Source organism: Bombina bombina, chromosome 1 (assembly GCF_027579735.1).
Source record: "Bombina bombina isolate aBomBom1 chromosome 1, aBomBom1.pri, whole genome shotgun sequence".
NCBI classification, from domain to species: Eukaryota; Metazoa; Chordata; class Amphibia; order Anura; family Bombinatoridae; genus Bombina; species Bombina bombina.
This window is the reverse complement of record NC_069499.1, coordinates 503,623,667-503,648,106: the sequence shown is the minus strand read 5'-3', so window position 1 is coordinate 503,648,106 and position 24,440 is coordinate 503,623,667. Positions and strand designations below refer to the sequence as shown.

The 24,440-nt window shown below is 37.2% G+C and overlaps 1 protein-coding gene across 4 annotated transcripts in view; it reads left to right on the top strand.

Moving 5' to 3' along the window:
- Positions 1–24,440, top strand: part of LOC128645539 (putative methyltransferase DDB_G0268948) — a 52,285-nt gene that overhangs the window by 25,152 nt on the left and 2,693 nt on the right. For all 4 annotated transcript variants that reach the window (XM_053698583.1, XM_053698586.1, XM_053698587.1 and 1 more), the window contains exons 3-7: positions 7,900–8,063; positions 8,825–8,927; positions 9,859–9,969; positions 11,700–11,800; positions 11,939–12,076. In XM_053698583.1, coding sequence (XP_053554558.1) covers positions 7,900–8,063; positions 8,825–8,927; positions 9,859–9,969; positions 11,700–11,800; positions 11,939–12,076 — 617 coding nt within the window. The remainder of the gene's footprint in view (positions 1–7,899; positions 8,064–8,824; positions 8,928–9,858; positions 9,970–11,699; positions 11,801–11,938; positions 12,077–24,440) is intronic.

Below are 24,440 nucleotides of genomic sequence, written 5' to 3'. Positions count from 1 at the left end.
TCATAAGGAAAGTTGGAGAAGTGGTCACATAGAGATACTTATAAGAGTTAAAAAGGAAGGCTAAGAGGAAAGGGAGAAGGGTAAAGGAAAAAGGAAGGAAGGGAAGAGAAGGTAGAGACAGAAAAGGGGAAAAAAAAGAGAGAGGAAAAAGGAATAGAGGGGAAAAAAAAAAGAAATATATACATCACAAATTAATAATTTTGTTTTTTATTTTATTTTTTGCACAGGAGTTTGTTTTTTGTTTCACTTAACACGATTGTTTTTTTGTAGTTCACTAAATGGAAAACACTTGGGAAAAATAATTCACTCAAAATGCCTGTGAAATCTAGGAAAAAAATAATAATAAATTGGGCGACTCCAATCCAGATATGTCAGCAGAAAATGTATCAGCTCTTATTGATACCCAGGTACTAATCAGGCAACTTACTGCTATTTTTTCCCCTCAATTTGAGGAAATTAAAAAAGAACTGGGAACCATCGCTACAGAGATGACACTTTCTGCTGAGGTCAAGCTATTCTCTGTAAGAATGAGGGAAGCGGAGAGTAGAATTTCCTCAGTTGAAGACAGGCTGACTATTCAAGAAAATGTAATCCAATCACAGCAGGTCAAACTAAATAGTATGCAATTGCGCCTGGAGGATCTCGAAGATCGCGCCAGGCGTAATAACATTAGGATTATAGGTTTACCGGAATCTCCGGAGTTTGACGACCTTATTAAATTTACCTCTACCACTCTCCCTCAGGCTATTGGTTTACCTGCTCATGTCCTCCCCTTAGCAATTGAAAGGGCGCACAGAGTCGGCCCCAGGAGAAACTCTACTTCAGGGCCGGTTAAACCTAGGATGTGTGTCTTTAAGATGCTTAAATTTCAGGATAAGTTGGAGATCTTGAAGCTTTTTAAAAAAGCTGATTCCCTGAGATTTGGGAACAGCAAGATTTTTCTGTTTCAAGACTTCTGCGCGGAGAAGAATGATGGCACAATTTTGCTCACAGTTAATCAGTAAAGGGATAAGAGCAAGTTTATTCTATCCGGCTAAAATTATAGTCGAAAATAAGGGGTCCAAATTTATATTCAACGAAGTCTCAGAAGTCCAAGTATTTATTAAAAGTTTAGAAATCTAAGTGAATCTAGGAAGACAGCAGGTAGTATGGAGCTGTTGAAGATAGCGCTTATATACGAGATATATATAGCATGTTTGGTTTTTATTTTTGATCAAATATTATTTGATTTTTAGCACAGATATGTCTAGTCTATGTTTTTTATTGTGTATTAACCCACAAAGAGTCTGGAATTTGTCTCTAGAGAGAGCTATTGCAATCTGTGTTATAAGTTATGTTTTAGTTTTTGGTTTTTTTTTTCTTTTCTTTTTGTCCTTTCTTTTCTCTCTTTCCCCCCGCTGTTCCCCTCCCGCCTTTTTTTTTGGTTTATATATACTTAAGTTCTGATGAGGGAAGTAGGATTTAAAATCTTATCTTGGAACATGGGAGGGATCTCCTCCCCGAGTAAACGTAAACTAGTTATTAAAACACTAGCCAAAGAGAAACCGGGGTTAGTATTTCTACAAGAAACCCATTTAGATGGGGCAGAAGCAGCTAAGCTTAGAATAAAATGGGTTGGCGAAGTAATCTCTTCTTCTGGCCCTCATAAACAACGAGGAGTCGCAGTCTTATTTCATAAAGATCTAGAATACAAAATTATTAATGTAGAGATAGACCCCGCAGCCAGATATATCTTGCTTCAAGTCATGGTTAATAGTGTAAAATATATTTGTTGTAATATATATGCCCCTAATAAGTTTTCATCTGAATTTTGGGAGCTGATCCAAAACAAGATATTCCCATATCAAAGGGAAAATCTTATTTTATGTGGAGATTTCAATATGACGATATGCCCAGAATTAGATCGCTTCTCAAATAAGAATTCTGAAGAATACAAGAGAAATGCGAAGTATTTTAAAAATTCTGTAATAAATTTAGTTTGATCGATATATGGCGAATTCAGAATCCACAAACACAAGCTTTCACGTGTTAGTCGAAGGCTAATAGGACATTCTCAAGGATTGATCTTTTCTTAATATCAGAATCATTGTCGGTATATCCAGTTAGTGCTGGAATTGGTAAGTTTATGGTATCCGATCATGCTATCATTTCGTTGTCCTTTACAGGAGTAGGAGAGGCTAAGGTCAGCGCACCTTTCTTTTCCTTTCCCCGATTCTTATATGCTAATCCTAGGTTTATATCCTGGATTAAAACTATATGGAATGACTATGTGCTATTTAATTCTGGCTACAAGAATAAATTAGAGATTTATTGGGAGGCAGCCAAGGCAGTAATGCGCGGAGAGATTATTGACTATATGAGTAGATGCTCCAAAAAGATGAAGGAACGGGGACTTCAACTAGCCAATAACGTTAAGATGGCCTACAGAAAGGTTAATCTTGATTCCTCCCTGGTGAATTGGTCTGCATATTTGGAGGCCAGAAAGGAAAGGGGGGTGTTCTTAAAACAAAGATCTCAAGAAGAGGAGCTGAGGCTTAGCTTAAATTATAATAGTTTCCATGGTTGCTCTGCGAAAAACACCTGGCGCGTATAACTAAAAATAGGAATTTTTTTTTTTTTATTGCAGTTATTAAAAACGGGGATAATAGGTTTTTTAATTCAACAGAGATTAGTCAAGTATTTCATAGTTATTATCAGCAACTGTATGCGTCGGTTGTTATAAATCAGCATAATCAAAATATTTTTTGGTCAAAGGTTAGTGCTCCCAAGATTCAAACGGAAGAGCTGGCAGCATTGAATCAACCAGTTAACAAAGAGGAGATTAGTAAAGCAATTGATGGCCTTAAATTAAATAAAGCGGCAGGCCCAGACGGGCTGCCCGCTGAATTTTATAAATCTTTAAAAGATGAATTAGCGCCGTTTTTGGTGGAATTATTTAATAATTATTATCTGTCGGATAATATTATATCAGGAGGTTTTGTAGAGGCAAATATCTCACTTATACTCAAAAAAGGAAAAAAATCCTGAAGATCCGGCTTCTTATAGGCCAATATCAGTGCTCAACACTGATTATAAAATAATGGCCGGTATTATTGCAGCTAGGCTTAGCCAATGTCTACAGAATGTGATCCACCCAGATCAGACAGGGTTTATGTCATCTAGAAATTAATCTAAGAATATTTGTAAGGTAATTACATTCCTTGACTACGCGTGGAATTCAGAGCAGGATATAAATAATTTGGTAACTTGTGATTCAGCAGTTATGACTCTAGACGCTGTCAAGGCGTTTGATTCTATTGTTTGGGAGCATCTACTTCGATCTTTAGATAATTTTGGATTTTCCGGTAATTTTATTCAATATATCCGCAAAGTTTATTCAAAACCCAGATCATTTTTATTGGTAAATGGTATTCGGTCACAAGAGATTATTCTGCAACGTGGTACTAGGCAAGGCTGTCCGTTGTCCCCCCTTCTTTTTAATCTAGCGATAGAACCTTTGGCAATTCGATTCAGAGATACCCTAACTGGTTTACCACTCGGCACTAATTGCTTAAAGTCCCTGCTATATGCAGATGATATCCTGCTATTTGTGGACAACGTTCATTTAACCATTCCAGTAATTGTACAAATACTTGCTGAATTTAGCTAATTTTCAGGCTATCTAGTTAATCTGGATAAAAGCGAACTTATGTATGTGGGCAGAAGGCTTCCCTATACTGGGGTTATCCCATTCAAAGTAGTGAATGTAGTTAAATACTTAGGGCTAGAGTTGCATAGAAATCCGAAGTTATGGTACGTAGCAAATTATTCATCTTTATTTGAAAAAATTCAATGGGATCTTCAGCTCTGGGCATCCTATCCATTATCTATCTCTGATAAGGTAAATCTAATAAAAATGATTATTTTTCCGCGTCTTCTGTATGTTGTGCAAAATTTACCCATTTTCATATCTAATCTAGATATAAAGAAGATCTATGGCTATTTCTCTAAATTTATTTGGAAAGATAAAAAAACGAGAATAGCTCTAGCTAAGCTTATGCAGAAGAAAAATGTGGGGGTCTGGCTCTGCCCGATATTAAGCTTTATAATATTGTGGCCATGGTAAAATTTGCTTTAGACTGGATCACCGAAACTAATCTTATTGCGGTAGGTCAGGAAGAGGCTTTTTATACACGTCTTTTTTCATTAAAAGCCATCTTACATTGTAAACCTAAACAACTTCCTTCTAATATTTGTAGAATGATGTCATTTAAAAATATTGTTATAGTGTGGTATAAGTTCTGTGGTTGTTTAGGTATAGATCCTGCTTTTTCAGATTTTCTTCCCATTCAGGGTAATCCACAATTTACGCCGGGTATTCATCAAAAGATATTTAAATCTTGGGCAGATAAAGGTTTACTTCTTGTAAAGCAAGTGATGGACGAAAATTGCCAGGTGTGTCCAGCTGAATATATATTTCAAGCTTATGTGTTGCCTAGATCAGATATGTATGCCTATTTTCAAATACGACATTATATATATATATATATATATATATATATATATATATATATATATATATAATATATAGTCAGAACTGGCAGGTTGGGAATATGTTAGCATGGTCGGATATCAAAACTTTAATTCAAAAGTTTAAGTCAGGAAATACATCTATCTCTCTGATGTACGACATTATGCTCTCAAAGCAAAGTGAAAAATATCTGGATGGGATAAGTAATTGGTTGTGCCCATCCATTCCTGGAACTGACAATGAAAGGATCATTCTGAGTTTTAAGATGTTAAACAAATGTAGATTATCTATGAGCTGGAAAGAGTCACACGTGAAGTTGCTGAATAATTATTATCTATATCCATCTAAAATTCAAAAGTTTTTTCCTACTAGTTCAGGGAATTGTCCACGTTGCTCTATGCCTAAAGCGGACTTATTCCATATGTTTTGGTGATGTCCCAAATTAAATCAACTATGGCTTAAAATTTGTTTCTGGCTTAGTGCTCTTTACGACGTAAATGTCTATATCGCATTACAAAATGTAGTATTATTGTTTCCCTCAGCTAACAATAGTTCCCCCCGCTTGATCCGTATATTTAATACGATCATCCTTCCAGTTCGCCATCTTATCCTTAAGAATTGGAAGGCGAGTAGAGAGTCAAGTTTTTCGGCAGTCCAAAAAGAAATACAAGAACAAATTATTTTTTAATCATTTCACCTACAAGACGCCTCTGAGAAGAGAATCGAAGATTTTCTTCTTGGATGGCTTCCAATTATTAAATCTTATCCTCTCTCGGTGCAAAGACAGATCCTCTATCCATTTCGCTTGTCCATAAGTTTTGCAGAATTAGTACTCTTGAACAAATTTCCTGCCACTTGGTTAGTGTAGGATTACAACCGCGCCCATGATGCCAAGGGTGCTTGGCCCGGGTCCAGCGGTGGGGGCTTATAAAGAGAATTTATTTAACTTTTTTTTTGTGTGTGATTATTTTGGTTTCATTTGTTCTCGTGGTTTTTGTTTTATTATATTTTGGAAACTCCAACAAGATTAAGTTTGTTCTCGCAAATTGCATGAAATTTTAGTTTCTGTCTTTTCTATGTATTTATATATACTGGATGTTTTTGCGATTTCATGTTTAATTTCTGATATACATCTTGTGGAGATTAATCTAATAACAAAGAATAAAAAAAAAAAAAAAGAGTTATCTAGGATCAGTAATGCAAAAATGGCTCTAGCAAATTACAGTAATATTTGTATTAACATATCTCTTTAGACCAAAAGCGCCCCCTGTAAGTACAATATTTACTAGGTGAGTATGAAATGTTTTTATATGCATTAACACCTTCTTTGCTGAAATTGTTTCAGTGGTCAAACTCCACCCACCGTTGGCCTTATTTGGAGGAGTGCATAATTATGTAGCCTGTTTTAAACATGTCCCTTAAATTATTTTATATAAGTATGTGTATGATTTAATACTAATTTGTGTTATTATATACCCAACTTGTGTACGCAGTGCTACTGAATTTGGTGTCATTTACATAGAAATGGTATTGTTAATAATATATTCCATATAAAATTGAGAACCATCAATTACCTTACCTATTGGGCTAGATACAGTTGCATGATATAACCATAATCCTACACTGTTTATCTCAACATATTTTCTGACCTTTAATCTATTTCCTTTTAGTTATAAAAATGCACAATTTTTAAAATACCAATTGTGCATTATTACAACTTATAAAACTATACCTTTAAAAAAAATTGAATGACCATTTGTTAGAATGTCATTTTTGTATTACTGGTTCTAAATATAAGGTTGATCACAGTCTTGTTAATTGTTGGTGTGTTAACGGCTGCTGATAAACATTTTCATTGTTTATTGGTACGATAGTTTACTTTGTTGTTTCGGTGGCACACTTAATATGTGCCAGTCCTGTTTTTCTGACAACAGTCTAAATTCTCAAAACTATATCCAAAGGCCCTTATTTATGTGAGGACAAATCCTTCTTCATTTGACTATATTGTTTAGAAAAAAACACACACACACACACGATTGTTTATAACCTTTTTTATTAAAATTATAAATCAAATACACTTGTTTTCATATTTAGATGTAGAGTTCTTACATCTCATGGTACATACACAAAGTAATGGTGTAGTTTGAATCTGCTGTGGTCAGTTAAAAAAACAATATATGTGTCAGTTTCTCACTGAATAATGACCTAAATGTGAGCAGCATCTAGAAACTACAAAACTTCTCAGCACAGGAGGGGAAATGGTGCAGTAGTTAAAGGGACAGACTACACCAGAGTATTTATTGTTTTAAAAGATAGATAATACATTAGTTTTGCATAACCAACACAGTTATATTAATACACTTTTTACCTCCGTGATTATCTTGTATCTAAGCCTCTGCCCCTTATTTCAGTTATTTTGCATTTTAGCCAATCAGTCCTGGCTCCTAGTAACTCCACGTGCATGAGCACAGTGTTATCTATATGAAACACATGAACTAACACCCTCTAGTGGTGAAAAACTGTCAAAATGTCCTGAGCTAAGAGACGGCCTTCAAGGGCTTAGAACTTAGCATGTGAACCTCCTAGATTTAGCTTTCAACTAAGAATACCAAAAGCAAAATTAGTGATAGAAGTAAATTGGAAAATTGTTTAAAATTACATGCCCTATCTGAATCAAAATGTGTTTTGGACTAGACTGTCCCTTTAAGGAGTTAAATTATCTGGCGCCATATTGGATGTCAACATCACCAAGCAGATGATTAATGGATCAAGTAACGTTGAGAAAATGAATAAGGAATTTTAGTATCACTACACACTAATATCAAAACACCCAGAATTGCCATTTTGTTTGTTGTTACTCACTTGATTTTAGCTTTTTCATGATGAAATCACTAGATTAACAACACAGATAACCACTTTGTGTTGTTTTCAGCAGGTAGTCAGGGGTATTAACACACTGACAATACTGGCTAAAGTTCAGAAATCTTCATCTGCCGAAAACAAACACAATATTGTGATCAATCTCTATGTGTTTTACCCCTGATTGACTGGCGTATTTCCCGCATGGCTATTGGCTAAGAGGTGGAAACGTCACCTCTCAGCCAAATAGCGTTCTGCCGTGGGCTGCCTGAGCAGCTCAGTGCGGCAAAAGGCTCTAAACAAATAAAGGAGCTTTCAGCATGAAGTATTTTATATGTCATGACTCAAAGTCTCCTTTATTTGTTCCAATGGTAAATCCTAGTGTTTCACAAACGCTAGGATTTACCATCACTTCAAGAGAACTTATATATCATTTTGTTCTGTAGTCTATTTTTTTTGTACATATCACTCATGAATAAAAAAAAAAAAGTTTACAGAAAATCACATATGGATCTCTATCTCTTTAATAGCTAACAAAACCTTATGAATTAGCAGTGGACGTTGGTTGTGGGACAGGACAAAGCGCCAGGATATTGGTTCCTTATTTTCAAAAGGTTATTGCGACAGACATCAGTGAGGCTCAAATAGAAGAGGCAAAAACATCAGATAAAGGCATTCCCAACCTCAACTATATGTGAGTTAAATTTAAAATATGCAACTTGATAGTGTAAAATTATTTAATTTATTTCCTTTACTCAAACAAGAAAAATAAATAAATGAAATAAATGGGGATATTATATATATATATATATATATTTATATATATATATATATATATATATATATATATATATATATATATATATATATATATATATATATATATACTGTATGTATGTGTATATATATATATATACATAGATACCCCCAGAAGTTTCGGTACCAAACTGGCACCTTTTTCAATGGGTAGTTTCAGTATCTTCAAATGTTCCCTCAAGATAATGAAACTACCCATTGAAAAAGGTGCCAGTTTGGTACCGAAACGTCTGGGGGTATCTATGCAGCTATGAGCTGATGTGATGAGGTTTTGAATAAAGTGTATCATTCTCAAGACCGGTGAGTGCAGCGTTTTCTTCTTAAAGAGGATAAAAGGATTTTTGTATGTTTTGCATGCAGCACCCTGGCTATTGTTAAAGAAGTTATAGTGAGTGTACCTGGAATTGGATGGATATATATATATATATATATATATATATATATATATATATATAATTTATTTTTTCTTCTATGTCTCCTCCTAACCTTCTAAGACAAAAATAACTTATTTTATAAGTTATATATTTATGTACTTTTTTAGATAAGGTTTTCACTTTTTTTCTTAATATAGGCCTTATTTGTACTGTTGATACTTAATGTGTACAAGTTACTGTGTACCCTACTATACATTTTCTTTAGTGCTTCCCCAGCTGAGATTTGTCCAGTGGATGATGCATCTGTTGATCTTTTAACTGCTTGTGCAGCTGTGCATTGGTTCAATATTGAGACGTTTTTAAAGGAGGTAAGTATTGAGTATCAGCACATATACTGTATATATTTTTTTTCATGACTCAGATAGAGAATACGATTTTACAAAAGTCTCCATTTTACTTCTATTATCAAATTTGCTTAGTTTTCCTGTTCTTCTTTGTGGAAGAAATATCTAGATAGGTAGTGTGCACATTTTAGGAGCACTATATAACAGGAAATGCTGCTGCCATCTAGTGATCTTGCTAATGAGTAACACTGTTTAAAAACTGCTGCTATATAGTGCTGCACACACGTGCACACTCCTGAACTTCTTAAAGGACCACTCAATGCAGTAGAATTGCATAATTAATAAGTGCATAGTAAAAAGAAAATGATTTAACACTTACTCTGAATTTCAAATAAGCAAAAGATTGTTTTCTGACAAATTAATTTGCCCTCCCATTTTCTGGCTCCCTGTATCATGTGACTGACATCAGCTAATCCCAGACTAGTATACATATACCCTGTGTGCTTGTGCACATGCTCAGTAGGATCTTGTTCCCCAAAAAGTGTGAATTTAAAAAGACTGTTCAAAATGTAATAATGGAAGTAAATTGGAAAGTGTCTTAAAACTGCTGATCTTTCCGAATCATAAAAGTTTATTTTGACTTGAGTGTCCCTTAACTTCCTGCTTTTCAAAAGATAAAAAACAGAAAATTTGACAATAGAAGTAAATTGGAAAGTTGTTTAACACTGCCTGTTCTATCTGAATCATGAAAGAAAAAAATTGCCAGAAGCGTTGCTTTAGAGTGTGTGTATATTAAATAAATATATGTAAAAGATCACCTACATTTTGTATAAGTATGTTAATTTTATTAGATTTGGTTCTTTTTTGCTTTTATTGTATGTTAAACTCCACATTTTGTTACAGTATTGTAAAATGCGTAACTTAACATATTAAATGTTTACTTGAATTACTATAGGTTGATCGGATCCTGAAACCTGGTGGCTGCCTTGCATTCTTTACCTACACTCCCAGTATGGAAGTTCATTACAAGGATCGGTCAGAGCAGATGATAAAAGTATTTAATGAGGTAGGGGCACGCTTCAAATTGGTGCATTAAGTTCCTAGTCTGCATAAAGTATGAGTCTAACATCTCTTAGTGTCTAATTTATAGTTATGCTATTATGTTGTATATAAATTTTACACCAGTTTTTTACAAAAATGGTTACTTTGTTCAGTGTAGGCTCCTATAACACACGCAACCATTACACAAATTCTTCATTAACATTTATGAGGTTAATTATGAAATAATTTAAGCAGCAATATAATGGAGAAATATTAATATATTTAAAAAAATATAAAGAAACTTAACTCAAATTCTATAAAAGGAGTTTAAATAAAAGGGTTTAAATCAAATTCTTCATTCATCCCTTTGGGGTGCATGGTATCCAGTCTCTAAATCCAAATTGCTTCTTTATGGAGCAGATCTTTCTGTCTATTTAATATTTCTCCATTATATTAAAGGGACAGTCTACACCAGAATTGTTGTTATTGTTTAAAAAGATAGATAATCCCTTTATTACCCATTCCCCAGTTTTGCATAACCAACACGATTATATTAATACACTTTTTACCTCTGTGATTAGTGTTTACCTTGTATCTAAGCCTCTGCAGACTGCCCCCTTATGTCAGTGCTTTTGACAGATATGCAGTTTAGCCAACCAGTACAGACTCCTAAATAACTCAATGGGAGTGAGCACAATGTTATCTATATGACACACATGAACTAGTACTGTCTAACTGTGAAAAACTTTCAAAATGCTCTGAGCTAGGAGGCGGTTTTCAACGGTTTAGGAAATCAATTTGAGACTACCTAGGTTTAGCTTTTCAAAAATACCACAAAGGGAACAAAGCAAATTTGATGATAAAAGTAAATTGGAAAGTTGTTTAAAATTGTATTTTGACTAGACTGTCCTTTTAAATCATTTCATTTTAACCATGGGTTTTTTCATATACCTGTGTGGGCTAAGTTAGGGTTAAATAAATATTTGTGTTGTAATTATATAACTGCCCACTAGTGGGATTATGATTGTTTTAATTAGTAATGCTTTATTTGTGTGGTGTTCACAATGTGTTTTTAGCTTGACAAAGAGGCAGGTGCCCCAAAGTGTTTCATATGTTTTACTAAATAAACTCCAATCTTTTATTGATAGTGCAGCTTCAATTGTCCTTTTTGTATGTTGCTCACAGAGCTTGGGGTGCTCTGGAAGCTGACACCCAGGTGAACCTGAAGATTGATATTGTTTGTTTTGCATCCTTGTTATTCCTTAAAGAGTGTGTGCTATGGGAACCGTGCCATCTAAAGCCTAACTAGGCAACCCAGTACAAATGGAAGAATCCTGTTCTAAACAGTCTTCTTTGGATTCAAACTGAGTTGAGAACTAAAAGCCCAGTTTTCAGCCACCAATAATTTGATTCCAGTCCTAGTTCAGAAGACTGCATTATATTGATCCATCACTGGTAGTGCTCTACTGGTGGCAAAGAACAGGGATGTGTGATCAATACTGATACTCCTGGGCTTTTTCAGACCAAAGGATTTTAATCACTTTCTAAAGGAATTTTGTGGACCAGATGGTAAATCCTTAGCTGATTCAAATAATTTCTGTCTTTCAGATCATTTAGTGTGTGTGTGTCAATCATTTCTAACAAATTTGTGTTAATGCATCAGATGGGAATGAGATGTGATCATGAAATGAACGTTGGCTTGGAATGATTTTGTAGTTAGTGATTTTGTAATAGAATTCTGTTTTTTCTTTTTAGGTGCAAGATATATTAGCTCAATATCAAAATGAGAAGGTTAAGCATGTCAAAACTGGTTACAAAGAAATATTTGAGGCTATACCCTATACGGATAAAAAGAGGTAAGAAAACCCAATGTTTTTATTATTATTTATTTAAAAGACGGCAACTTATTCTGCAGCAATTTCACAAAAATATAGTAGATAATTCAGTAACATTTCTCTGCAGTAGATTTAAAGGGTATAATTTATTTTTTACAGGATAGAAAATATAATTACCAAGTCCCCAATGTCAATAGGAGAGATTTTGGGTCTTATTCAGACTTTCTCTATGTACCAGTCTTATCTTAAAGTGGAACCTGAGAAAGCAAAGGAATTGCTGGCAACTACAGAGCAAAGGTAATGAAACCAATCTGTCCACTGTTTTTAATCATATGTCATTAATGTAAATTAGAATTTCTAATATTATTTTGTGAAAATTCTTCATAGAGTCGCTAAACATTTAGGCATATTCATTTTAATAAAGCTACTGTTGTATATAATATAAACTGTATGCTATAATAATGTGGTTTTTCAGTAGCTGAGAAGCTTTGGATGCAGCTTTGAAGCCATTATAGTGCAGGTGATGGAGTTTTTTCACCCTGGACTGACTTATTAGAGATAATTAACAAGCTCTGCTCTTCTGCAACTGACTGCAAGACAGAAGGAAATGGTCTGCATAGGCATTTGCTTGTTCAGTGTATAATGAGGAAGACATGTCATTTTTGCAGGATTATGGGTAGTCACTCCCCTTTCTCCTGGCATGGTGACCATCTTAATTTCTGGAAACTTTGAGTTTCTGATCTGTTTTGGAGCAGTATTGGAGGTGGCAAGAACATCATTATTTTCTGAGCATTTACTAGCAGCTTTTTGTTAAATTCTTTATATTTGGGTGTGCTGGGTGTAATTTAAGTTTAAAAAGCTAGTTACTGAGTGTTCTTCTCTCACCCTTCTGGGGTCTGATCGTGGTCAATTGAGCGTATTTTGCCATACTTATATATATATTCTAACCTTATATTTGTTTTACTATGGAGTGATCTATTGCAATTCAAGTATCCGGACCATCTACTGGGGATGAGGGCAGATCTGCTGATCACGTAAGCCCTGTTTACCTATGCTAACTGTGCAGAGCTGTTCTTGTGTATGCTTCATCTCAGCTGTGTAATTTATGTGCTGAGCATATCACTAATCCTAAACTGGGTGTATACATTACATTCTAGGCTGAGTCTGGGGATCTCTGAGGGCACAACAAGCTTGGCCTTCTCAGAACGCAATGTTACCAATCAACATTCTGGTTTAATCTATCTAAATTGGTCCAACTTTTTTTAATTTTGCTATTTTTTTGTTGTTGTTATTGTCTATGTGTTGCAAATCCACCAGCAAATATTGGTTATACAAATGTATATGGAATCCTCAGTATCTCAGCTCAGGATCACTCTAGCTCCCTGGAATAAAACTAATCTCTAGATCAGGGGTCGCCAACCTTTCGGACCTCAGGGACCACTAAACTCACAATTTTGAATCCTGTGGACCACTAACATGATTTTTTTTTAAAAAGGTACAAACCGCTATAATGTGTGTGTGTGTGTGTGTGTATATATATATATATATATATATATATATATATATATATATATATATACACACGCATACTGTACATAACTAGTATAACCATAGCTAAGTTTACATTATGTATATATTTACACATTTTTAAGAGTAATTTTTTGGAATTAACTAACTGAATGACAGAACTGAGAGAATACTTCCAAATCACAGATAAAGGTTGAGTGCCAACTTTTGAGCTGCAAACAGAGAGGCAGAAAGTGGGAAAAAAAATATATATGTTTCTCTTGTAAGGTGTATCCAGTCCACGGATTCATCCATTACTTGTGGGATATTCTCCTTCCCAACAGGAAGCTGCAAGAGGACACCCACAGCAGAGCTGTTTATATAGCTCCTCTCCTAACTGCCACTCCCAGTCATTCTCTTGCAGCTCTCGACAAGAAAGGAAGTATCAAGAGATATGTGGTGATTTAGTGTAGTTTATCTTCAATCAAAAGTTTGTTATTTTTAAATGGTACCGGCGTTGTACTGTTTTTACCTCAGGCAGCAATTAGAAGAAGAGTTCTGCCTGAGGTTTTTGATGATCTTAGCAGGTTGTAACAAAGGTCCACTGCTGTTCTCACACATAACTGAAGAGTATGGGAAAACTTCAGCTGGGGGAACGGCCTGCAGAATTATCTGCCTGAGGTATGTTCAGTATATTTTTTTCTAGAGAGATGATAAGGTCTAGAAAATGCTGACAGTGCCTGATATATTTAAGGTAAGCCTGATTACAGTGATTTAACAAACGACTGGTATCATGCTTGCAGTAAAGGGTAATATTCATGTTACTTGCTCTTATTACTTAGTATGTAAAACGTTTGGAGGATATATAAAAAACGTTTTTTACTGAGGGTGATAAATCTTTATTTGGGGCTAGTTTTCCACATGGCTGACTAGATTTCTCCTAGGAATAGTTATTTAAGGCCCTTTCACTTTGAGTGCATGGTGGGAGGGGCCTATTTTCGCGCTCTAATTGCGCAGTTGTTTTTACAGTCTGAGACATCCAGCTTCCCTGAAGGAGTCCCCTGACATATAGGACCTCTGTAAAGGGTTTTTGTGCCTCCAAAAGTCGTTTTATGGGCAGGTAGGAGCCACAGTAGAGCTGTGGCAGTTTGCTTGTGACTGTTTATAACGGTTTTACCGTTTTTCTAATTCGTTTTTGAGCCTGAGGGGTTAATCATCCATTTGCAAGTGGGTACAATGCTACTTTAGTCTATTATACACACTGTAAAAATTTCATAGAGTTTACTGCTTTTTTTCACTGTATTTGCAGTTTATGTGATTGTTTTTTTCTTGTTCATTATGTTTAGAAGCCATTGTGGAACCCCCTCTTAGAATGTGTACCAAATGCACTGATCTTACTATAAATTTTAAAGACCATATTCTGGCTTTAAAAGATTTATCTCCAGAGGAAATTGACAAGGGGGAAGTTATGCCGACTAACTCTCCCCACGTGTCAGAACCTATAAATCCCGCTCAGGGGACGCCAAGTACATCTAGCTCGCCCATTGCGTATACTTTACAAGACATGGCGGCAGTTATGAATCATACCCTTACAGAGGTATTGTCCAAACTGCCAGGGTTTCAAGGAAAGCAAGACAGCTCTGGGGCTAGAACAAATACAGAGCTCTCTGACGCTTTAGTAGCAATGTCTGATATACCCTCACAATGTGCAGAAGCCGAAGCAGGAGAGCTTCTATCTGTGGGGGATTTTTCTGATTCAAGGAAGACACTTCAACCTGATTCTGATATGTCTACATTTGAATTTAAGCTTGAACACCTCCGCGTGTTGCTCAGGGAGGTTTTAGCAACTCTGGATGACTGTGACGCCATTGTAGTCCCAGAGAAATTGTGTAAGTTGGATAAATACTATGCAGTGCCTGTTTACACTGATGTTTTTCCAATCCCTAAGAGGTTTTCAGAAATGATTACTAAGGAATGGGATAGACCAGGTGTACCGTTCTCTCCCCCTCCTGTTTTTAAAAAGATGTTCCCTATAGATGCCCCTACACGGGACTCGTGGTAGACGGTCCCTAAGGTGGAGGGAGCAGTCTCTACCCTAGCGAAGCGTACAACTATCCCGGTTGAGGACAGTTGTGCTTTTCTAGATCCAATGGACAAAAAATTAGAGGGTTACCTTAAGAAAATTTTTGTTCAACAAGGTTTTATTCTCCAGCCTCTTGCATGCATTGCCCCAGTCACTGCTGCAGCGGCTGTCTGGTTTGAGTCTCTAGAAGAGGCTCTACAGGTAGAAACCCCGTTGGATGATATCCTTGACAAGCTTAAAGCCCTTAAGCTAGCCAATTCATTTGTTTCTGACGCCGTTGTTCATTTAACCAAACTAATGGCTAAAAACTCAGGTTTTGCTTTTCAGGCGCGTAGGGCGCTATGGCTTAAATCCTGGTCAGCTGACGTTACTTCAAAGTCTAAGCTTCTCAACATTCCCTTCAAGGGGCAGACCCTATTCGGGCCTGGACTGAAGGAGATCATTTCTGATATTACTGGAGGAAAAGGTCATGTCCTTCCTCAGGATAGGTCCAACAAATTAAGGACCAAACAGACTAATTTTCGTTCCTTTCGAAACTTCAAGAGTGACGCAGCTTCAACTTCCTCTAATACAAAACAAGAGGGAAATTTTGCCCAGTCCAAGCCGGTCTGGAGACCTAACCTGACCTGGAACAAAGGAAAGCAGGCCAAAAAACCTGCTGCTGCCTCTAAGACAGCATGAAGGATAAGCCCCCGATCCGGAAACGGATCTAGTAGGGGGCAGACTTTCTCTCTTCACCCAGGCTTGGGCAAGAGATGTCCAGGATCCCTGGGCGTTAGAAATTGTGTCCCAGGGATATCTTCTGGACTTCAAAACTTCTTCCCCAAAAGGGAGATTTCATCTCTCACAATTATCTGCAAACCAGATAAAGAGAGAGGCATTCTTACATTGTGTTCAAGACCTCCTAGTTATGGGAGTGATCCACCCAGTTCCAAGGGAGGAACAGGGGCAAGGCTTCTATTCAAATCTGTTTGTGGTTCCCAAGAAAGAGGGAACCTTCAGACCAATCTTGGATCTCAAGATCCTAAACAAATTTCTCAGGGTCCCATCCTTCAAGATGGAGACTATTCGAACCATCCTACCTATGATCCAGGAGGGTCAATATATGACTACCGTGGACTTAAAGGATGCTTATCTTCACATTCAGATACACAGAGATCATCATCGGTTTCTCAGGTTCGACTTCCTAGACAGGCATTACCAGTTTGTGGCTCTTCCCTTTGGGTTAGCTACGGCACCAATAATCTTTACGAAGGTTCTAGGGTCACTCCTAGCGGTTCTAAGGCCGCGGGGTATAGCAGTAGCCCCTTACCTAGACGACATTCTGATACAGGCTTTGAATTTTCAAATCGCCAGGTCCCATACGGACATTGTTCTGGCATTCCTGAGGTCTCATGGGTGGAAAGTGAATGAAAAAAAGAGTTCTCTATCTCCTCTCACAAGAGTTTCCTTCCTAGGAACTCTGATAGATTCTGTAGAAATGAAGATTTACCTGACAGAGGCCAGGTTGTCAAAACTTCTAAATTCCTGCCGTGTTCTTTATTCTACTTCTCGCCCTTCAGTGGCTCAGTGTATGGAAGTAATTGGCTTAATGGTAGCGGCAATGGACATAGTGCCGTTTGCCCGCCTACATCTCAGACCGCTGCAACTTTGCATGCTCAGTCAGTGGAATGGGGATTACACAGATTTGTCCCCTCTACTAAATCTGGATCAAGAGACCAGGGATTCTCTTCTCTGGTGGCTATCTCGGGTCCATCTGTCCAAGGGTATGACCTTCCGCAGGCCAGATTGGACAATAGTAACGACAGATGCCAGCCTTCTGGGCTGGGGTGCAGTCTGGAACTCCCTGAAGGCTCAGGGCTCCTGGACTCAGGAGGAGGCACTCCTTCCGATAAACATTCTGGAACTAAGAGCGATATTCAATGCTCTGCAGGCTTGGCCTCAGCTTGCTGGGGTCAGGTTCATCAGATTTCAGTCAGACAATATCACGACTTTAGCCTACATCAACCATCAAGGGGGAACAAGGAGTTCCCTAGCAATGTTGGAAGTTTCAAAAATAATTCTATGGGCAGAGGTTCACTCTTGCCATCTATCAGCTATCCATATCCCAGGAGTAGAGAACTGGGAAGCGGATTTTCTAAGTCGACAGACTTTTCATCCGGGGGAGTGGGAACTCCATCCGGAGGTATTTGCACAGTTGATTCAACTTTGGGGCAAACCAGAACTGGATCTCATGGCGTCTCGTCAGAACGCCAAGCTTCCTTGTTACGGATCCAGGTCCAGGGATCCCAAGGCAGCGCTGATAGATGCTCTAGCAGCGCCTTGGTCCTTCAACCTGGCTTATCTGTTTCCACCGTTTCCTCTGCTCCCTCGTCTGATTGCCAAGATCAAGCAGGAGAGAGCTTAGGTGATTTTGATAGCACCTGCGTGGCCACGCAGGACTTGGTATGCAGATCTGGTGGACATGTCATCCCTTCCACCATGAACTCTGCCGCTGAGGCAGGACCTTCTACTTCAGGGTCCTTTCAACCATCCAAATCTAATTTCTCTGCGTCTGACTGCTTGGAGATTGAACGCTTGATTTTATCAAAGCATGGTTTCTCTGAGTCGGTCATTGATACCTTAATTTAGGCTCGTAAGCCGGTCACCAGGAAAATCTATCATAAGATATGGTGTAGATATCTTCATTGGTGTGAATCCAAAGGTTACTCATGGAGTAAGGTCAGGATTCCTAGGATATTATCTTTTCTCCAAGAAGGATTGGAGAAGGGATTTTCAGCTAGTTCCTTAAAGGGACAGATTTCTGCTCTGTCTATTCTTTTGCACAAGCGTCTGGCTGATACTCCAGAAGTGCAAGCGTTTTGTCAGGCTTTAGTTAAAATCAAGCCTGTGTTTAAACCTGTTGCTCCGCCATGGAGTTTAAATTTAGTTCTTAAGGTTCTGCAAGGGGTTCAGTTTGAACCTTTGCATTCCATAGATATTAAACTTTTATCTTGGAAAGTTCTGTTTTTAGTAGCTATCTCCTCGGCTCGAAGAGTTTCGGAGTTATCTGCTTTACAATGTGATTCCCCTTATCTTATTTTCCATGCAGATAAGGTAGTGTTACGTACCAAACCTGGTTTTCTTCCTAAGGTGGTATCTAATAAAAATATCAATCAGGAAATTGTTGTTCCTTCACTATCAAAGAAGGAACGTCTATTACACAATCTTGATGTGGTTCGTGCTTTAAAATTTTATTTACAAGCTACGAAGGAATTTCGTCAAACATCTGCTTTGTTTGTGGTCTACTCTGGACAGAGGAGAGGCCAAAAGGCTTCGGCAACTTCTCTTTCTTTTTGGCTAAGAAGTATAATCCGCTTAGCTTATGAGACTGCTGGCCAGCAGCCTCCTGAAAGAATTACAGCTCATTCCACTAGAGCGGTAGCTTCCACATGGGATTTTAAGAATGAGGCTTCTGTTGAACAGATTTGTAAGGCGGCGACTTGGTCTTCGCTTCATACTTTTTCTAAATTCTACAAATTTGATACTTTTGCTTCTTCGGAGGCTATTTTTGGGAGAAAGGTCTTACAGGCAGTGGTGCCTTCCGTTTAAGCGCCTGCCTTGTCCCTCCCTTCATCTGTGTCCTATAGCTTTGGTATTGGTATCCCACAAGTAATGGATGAATCCGTGGACTGGATACACCTTACAAGAGAAAACAAAATTTATGCTTACCTGATAAATTTATTTCTCTTGTGGTGTATCCAGTCCACGGCCCGCCCTGTCATTTTAAGGCAGGTGTTTTTTATTTTTAAACTACAGTCACCACTGTACCCTATAGTTTCTCCTTTCTCTTGCTTGTCTTCGGTCGAATGACTGGGAGTGGCAGTTAGGGGAGGAGCTATATAGACAGCTCTGCTGTGGGTGTCCTCTTGCAGCTTCCTGTTGGGAAGGAGAATATCCCACAAGTAATGGATGAATCCGTGGACTGGATACACCACAAGATAAATAAATTTATCAGGTAAGCATAAATCTTGTTTTAAAATGACCACACGACTTCCAAGTTACCTCCCCAGTTAGGAATTGTTCAAAACTACTTATGATCATGGACAGACATTGGAGTCATAAATTAAGTTTACATCAGAAAGCTCTCAATATGGATGTGAGCTAACCCTGACTGATGTTACTGGCAATTACTATAATACTGGTGGGATATGGCCGATCTGCTGGATGGCAATTAATGGAATTCAGGTGAAATGGCTTTGTGTGCTGGAAAATTATTAGAATGAAAAATAATTAATATTTAATAATAAAAAAAAAGAAAATGGAGGGGAGGAAGACAAACAGTGATGTAAGTCCATCTGAAGGAATTAAGAAAACTATTACAAAGAGACAGGTGAAGAAAATAAATGAAATATAAGTGCGAATTTTTTTTTTTTTATAAAGATTTTCTTTTTTATATATACTATACTTCCACTATTTCAAGCCAAGACTATATCAACCTCTCTGAGCAGTACGCCAGGCAGGAGGAGTTAAATATACAATCTAGCCACGCAAGTTGCACAATACTATGCAATGTGCGTAGGGAGATTGTAATTTAACTCCTCCTCCGTCGGTTTTCACTGATGTCCAGCCAGGCACTGTAGGGAGTTAAGGTGCAACGAGGGTGACACCATCAGAGAAGATTAATTCCTGCATGATGGTGTCAGGGACCACCAACATCTTCTCGTGGACCACCTGTGGGCCACCGACCACTGGTTGGTGACGGCTGCTCTAGAATACATTACAAGGTACATGTACATATATAAACATTTTGCACTTTCTTGTTACTTAGACTTAGAACTTTAAGTCCTAACGTAATGATGAAGATTGCTGAAAGTTATGAATAGATGTAATAGAAGCGTAACAAATAATATAAATGAACAGTATTTTACAGTAATTATGTTATGATTGACACACCACAATTTCATCCTATGTGTTTGATTAAGATCTGTGAGATTTTCTCACTCAGTAGCCTTCTTTCTTTAGCTGTCAAAGCACTTTTTCCATTATAAATTCACCCTAAAAGTGGAACTTTCAGTGATCTTCGTCATTACATTAAGACTTAAAGGGACAGTCTAGGCCAAAATAAACTTTCATGATTCAGATAGAGCATGTCATTTTAAACAATTTTCCAATTTACTTTTATCACCAATTTTGCTTTGTTCTGTTGGCATTCTTAGTTGAAAGCTTAACCTAGGAGGTTCATATGCTAATTTCTTAGACCTTGAAACCCACCTCTTTTCAGCTTGCATTTTAACAGGTTTTCACCACTAGAGGGTGTTAGTTCACGTATTTCATGTAGATAACACTGTGCTCGTGCACGTGAAGCTATCTGGGAGCAGGCACTGATTGGCTAGACTGCAAGTCTGTCAAAAGAACTGAAAAAAGAGGCAGTTTGCAGAGGCTTAGATACAAGATAATCACAGAGGTTAAATGTATATTAATATAACTGTTGGTTATGCAAAACTGGGGAATGGGTATCTATCTTTTAAAACAATAAAAATTCTGGTGTAGACTGTCCCTTTAAGTTCTAAGGAACAAGAATGTGCAAAATGTTTATATATGTACATGTACATTGTAATGCGTTCTAGAGATCAGTTTTGGTTTCAAGGAGCTAGGACCATCCTGAGCTGAAATATTGAGGTTTTCCGCAAACCTCTTTATAACCAAAAGTACCAACACATATTGGTAATCACCCCAAAAATGCTCTTTACGTATGGCCCAGTTTCAGGTAGGAACCTTGCATTTGGTTCCAGCAGTGGCTTATGTCATTCATCAAGAAGTGACACACAGTTCCTTGGAGATAAGGGAGGTAACTTGCACCATCAGATGGGCAGACACTCACCAAAGTATGATCTCAGCCATTCAAGTTATTTGACTCAACAATCTGGAGGTGCACTTTTTAAGTTGTTTGCAGCTTTATCTGGGGGGGGGGGATTGGTCTCTTCATCATAAATTTGTTTACCAGAAATGGCAATACTTCCCTGTTGTTATTGTGCCAGATCCTGAGATACTCAGTGAGTTCTTTACTCTTTTTGTGCAATTGTCCAGAGTCAGTATCCTACATGAATGGACATCAGTAATTCTGATGGCTCTGGCTTGACTTTGCAAAAATTTGTTACTAGTTGTGTCTGCCTGTGAGGAGAGATCTTTTTTCTCGGGGTCATTTTGTCTATCAAGATCTTTGGACCTTAGCTTTAACAACTTGATTGTTGAACTTATGATTTTGTCCAATGGACGCTGGTCTGACAAGGTTATTGAGACCTTTAAGGGACATGAAACCCAAAGTTTTTGTCTCATGATTCAGATAGAACATACAATTTAAAAAACAAAAAAACTTTCCAAATTACTAATATTATCTAATTTGCTTCGTTCTCTTGGTATACTTCTTTGAAAAGCATACCTAGATAGGCTCAGGGGCTGCTGATTGGTGGCTGCACATATATGCCTCATGTTATTGGCTCACTTATTTGCATTGCTCTCTATTCAACAAAGGATACCACAAGAATGAAGCAAATTAGATAATAAAAGTAAATTGGAAAGTTGTTTACATTTTTATGCTCTATCTGAATCATAAAATATTTTTTTTAGGTTTCATGGCCCTTTAATTCAAGAGAGAAAGCCTCTAGCCAGATTCAGTTAGCCTAAAGTCTGTAAGACGTATCTGGTTTTGTGTGCAACTAGTATTTTGCGTTGGAAATGTTTGATTTCCTAGGATTCTGGCGTTTCTCTATGATGGTTTGGAGCCTCTGCAAAGTATCTTGCGCCCTTATTTCTGACGGGTGCGCCAGGATGATCTACCTGGATCCCTGAACTGCAATGCTTTGAAAAAGAATACTGCTGCCACCATAGCCTAAGCTATCCCTAAGACTAAGGCCCAAACCTTTAGATACACAAGCTATTCAAGTATAAATTATTATGTATCTGCAACACATTAACCGTTTCTACAAACAGTTAATCTGCCACTCAGCCCAATATTTCCACTAGATGCAGCAAGCAGCTGGGCCCACTGCATTATGAAAAATGTTTAGAGTGCCATCCCTGACGTGGGCATGTGAAAAAGGGAAGATGCACACACTTGTCCACAGGCCTCTGAATTTCGAAGCAACCATCTTAATTGAAATCTCCGACACAAAAAAGAAAAGGCTAGAAGATCGGGAAACTTCCAGGTCTAGAGCTGAAGATCTAATCTTGACTATGCATACGTTCAATAAAAGGGTCTCTCTCTCTTATTTCTGAGTTTTTTTTTTATATAGTAACTCTGTGAAAGCGCAGTGCTTGTGTTGTAGAATACATCAATATGTGTTTGCCACGATGGTGGCGCCCAGTATAAAGATGCAGAGCTTTATCAACTGGTAACTGAGCTTTAAATAGTACTGCAGGCACAGGAGGGAACACAATAGCTTGGTGAGTAGTAACCCTGCTACTGTAGTTGTACTCAGCAGTATAATGTCCCTTTAAGTTGCTGTCAGGTCCTGTTTTGCACTTTATTTTTCCCTCTATAGTCCTTTCCTGTTTTCTAGCTTTCCTACTCTGTTTGGCTATATGTATAACAGAGGAATACTGGAAAATGGGGTTGAGTAAAGCTCTGGAAATGTGAGGTTTTGCCGCCTCCTGATGGACATGAAGTATATCCTACATGTAATTATTTGTGGACTTTCACCATGATTAAATGCATACATTTGTCAGGTGAAAAATGTACAAGTTTAAATACTGCAGTTTCGCATGAATAATACATATTAGTACAGTATTCCTGCAACCACAAGATAATTGCATGATTTTAGATTTTACAATACGAGTATAGATAAAAGCAAACTTATGGCATATAAATGAAGTTGGCACGCATCTGGGCCACAACCTTCCTGAACTATGTGCAAGATCATTTTTTTAGAAGATTATCACAGTTTGTGCACACACTTCAAAAACAGTTTACCACCCCTGCTTTAGGTCCACTTCTTATTTAGGCAAAAATATTCACTAAATATACTAATAATTGCATTGTTATGATTAATTAAAGCACATAAAGTGGAGGCCTAAATATTGTGTAGTGAGTTTGTCTTAATCTTATCAGGGTGGACATGCCTACTTGCAAGACGACACTACAACTATATATCACAAATTAACAGCTTCATTCAGCACATTTTCTGGACCCTAATGCATGTTTCCGCAGCAATGCCACAAAACTTACTTTTGTACTTAGAGGCATAGGAAAGTCAAAATTAAACTTGCATGATTCAGATAGAGCATGCTATTTTAACACTTTTAAATTCACTTCTATTTTCAAATGTGCTTCATTCTCTTGGTATCCCTTGTTGAAAAAGAGTACCCACATATCCTACACTAGTGGGAATTAGCTGCTGATTGGTGCTTGCACACATTTATCTCTTGTGATTGGCTAACTAGATGTTCAAATGTTGAAATGGTATGTTCTGTCCAAGTCATGTAAGAAAATGTTGGGGTTTCCTGTCCCTTTAAAGGGAAAGTAAAGCCAATATTAAACATTCATAATTCAGATAGGGCATGCAAATTTAAACATATTTCCAATTCCATCAGGGTCTGATGAAGGGGTGAACGCCCCAAAACGTCACTAAGGAATAAGAGTTCGTAACACTTGATAAGACCAGTGAGTGCTTCGTCTATAAGCTCTGTAATTTTCTCTTAGCACCCTGGCATGTGTTGATCCTTTTAGTGGGAGTGCTCTGAAATATATATATATAAATATATATATATATATATATATGTGTATGTGTGTGTATAGATATATATATATATGTGTGTGTGTGTTAGCGCCACAGTTTTTTTTTTTTTAGTTCAATTTAAGATAATTTTGTAACATTATCATGGGCATATTAATGATACTGATATGAATAATTGTAGTTTGTGTTATGTGAACAGTTGGGAATGAGATAATATCAGCAATAATGTAATATGTCAAGTCATGTCTGATGGCATTGATGATGTTGTAGATGGTTGTATAATAACCAAAATAAATAGACACATATGATAAAAAAATACTCTTTAGACAAAACAAATGAAACCAGAAGTTTAGTGGTG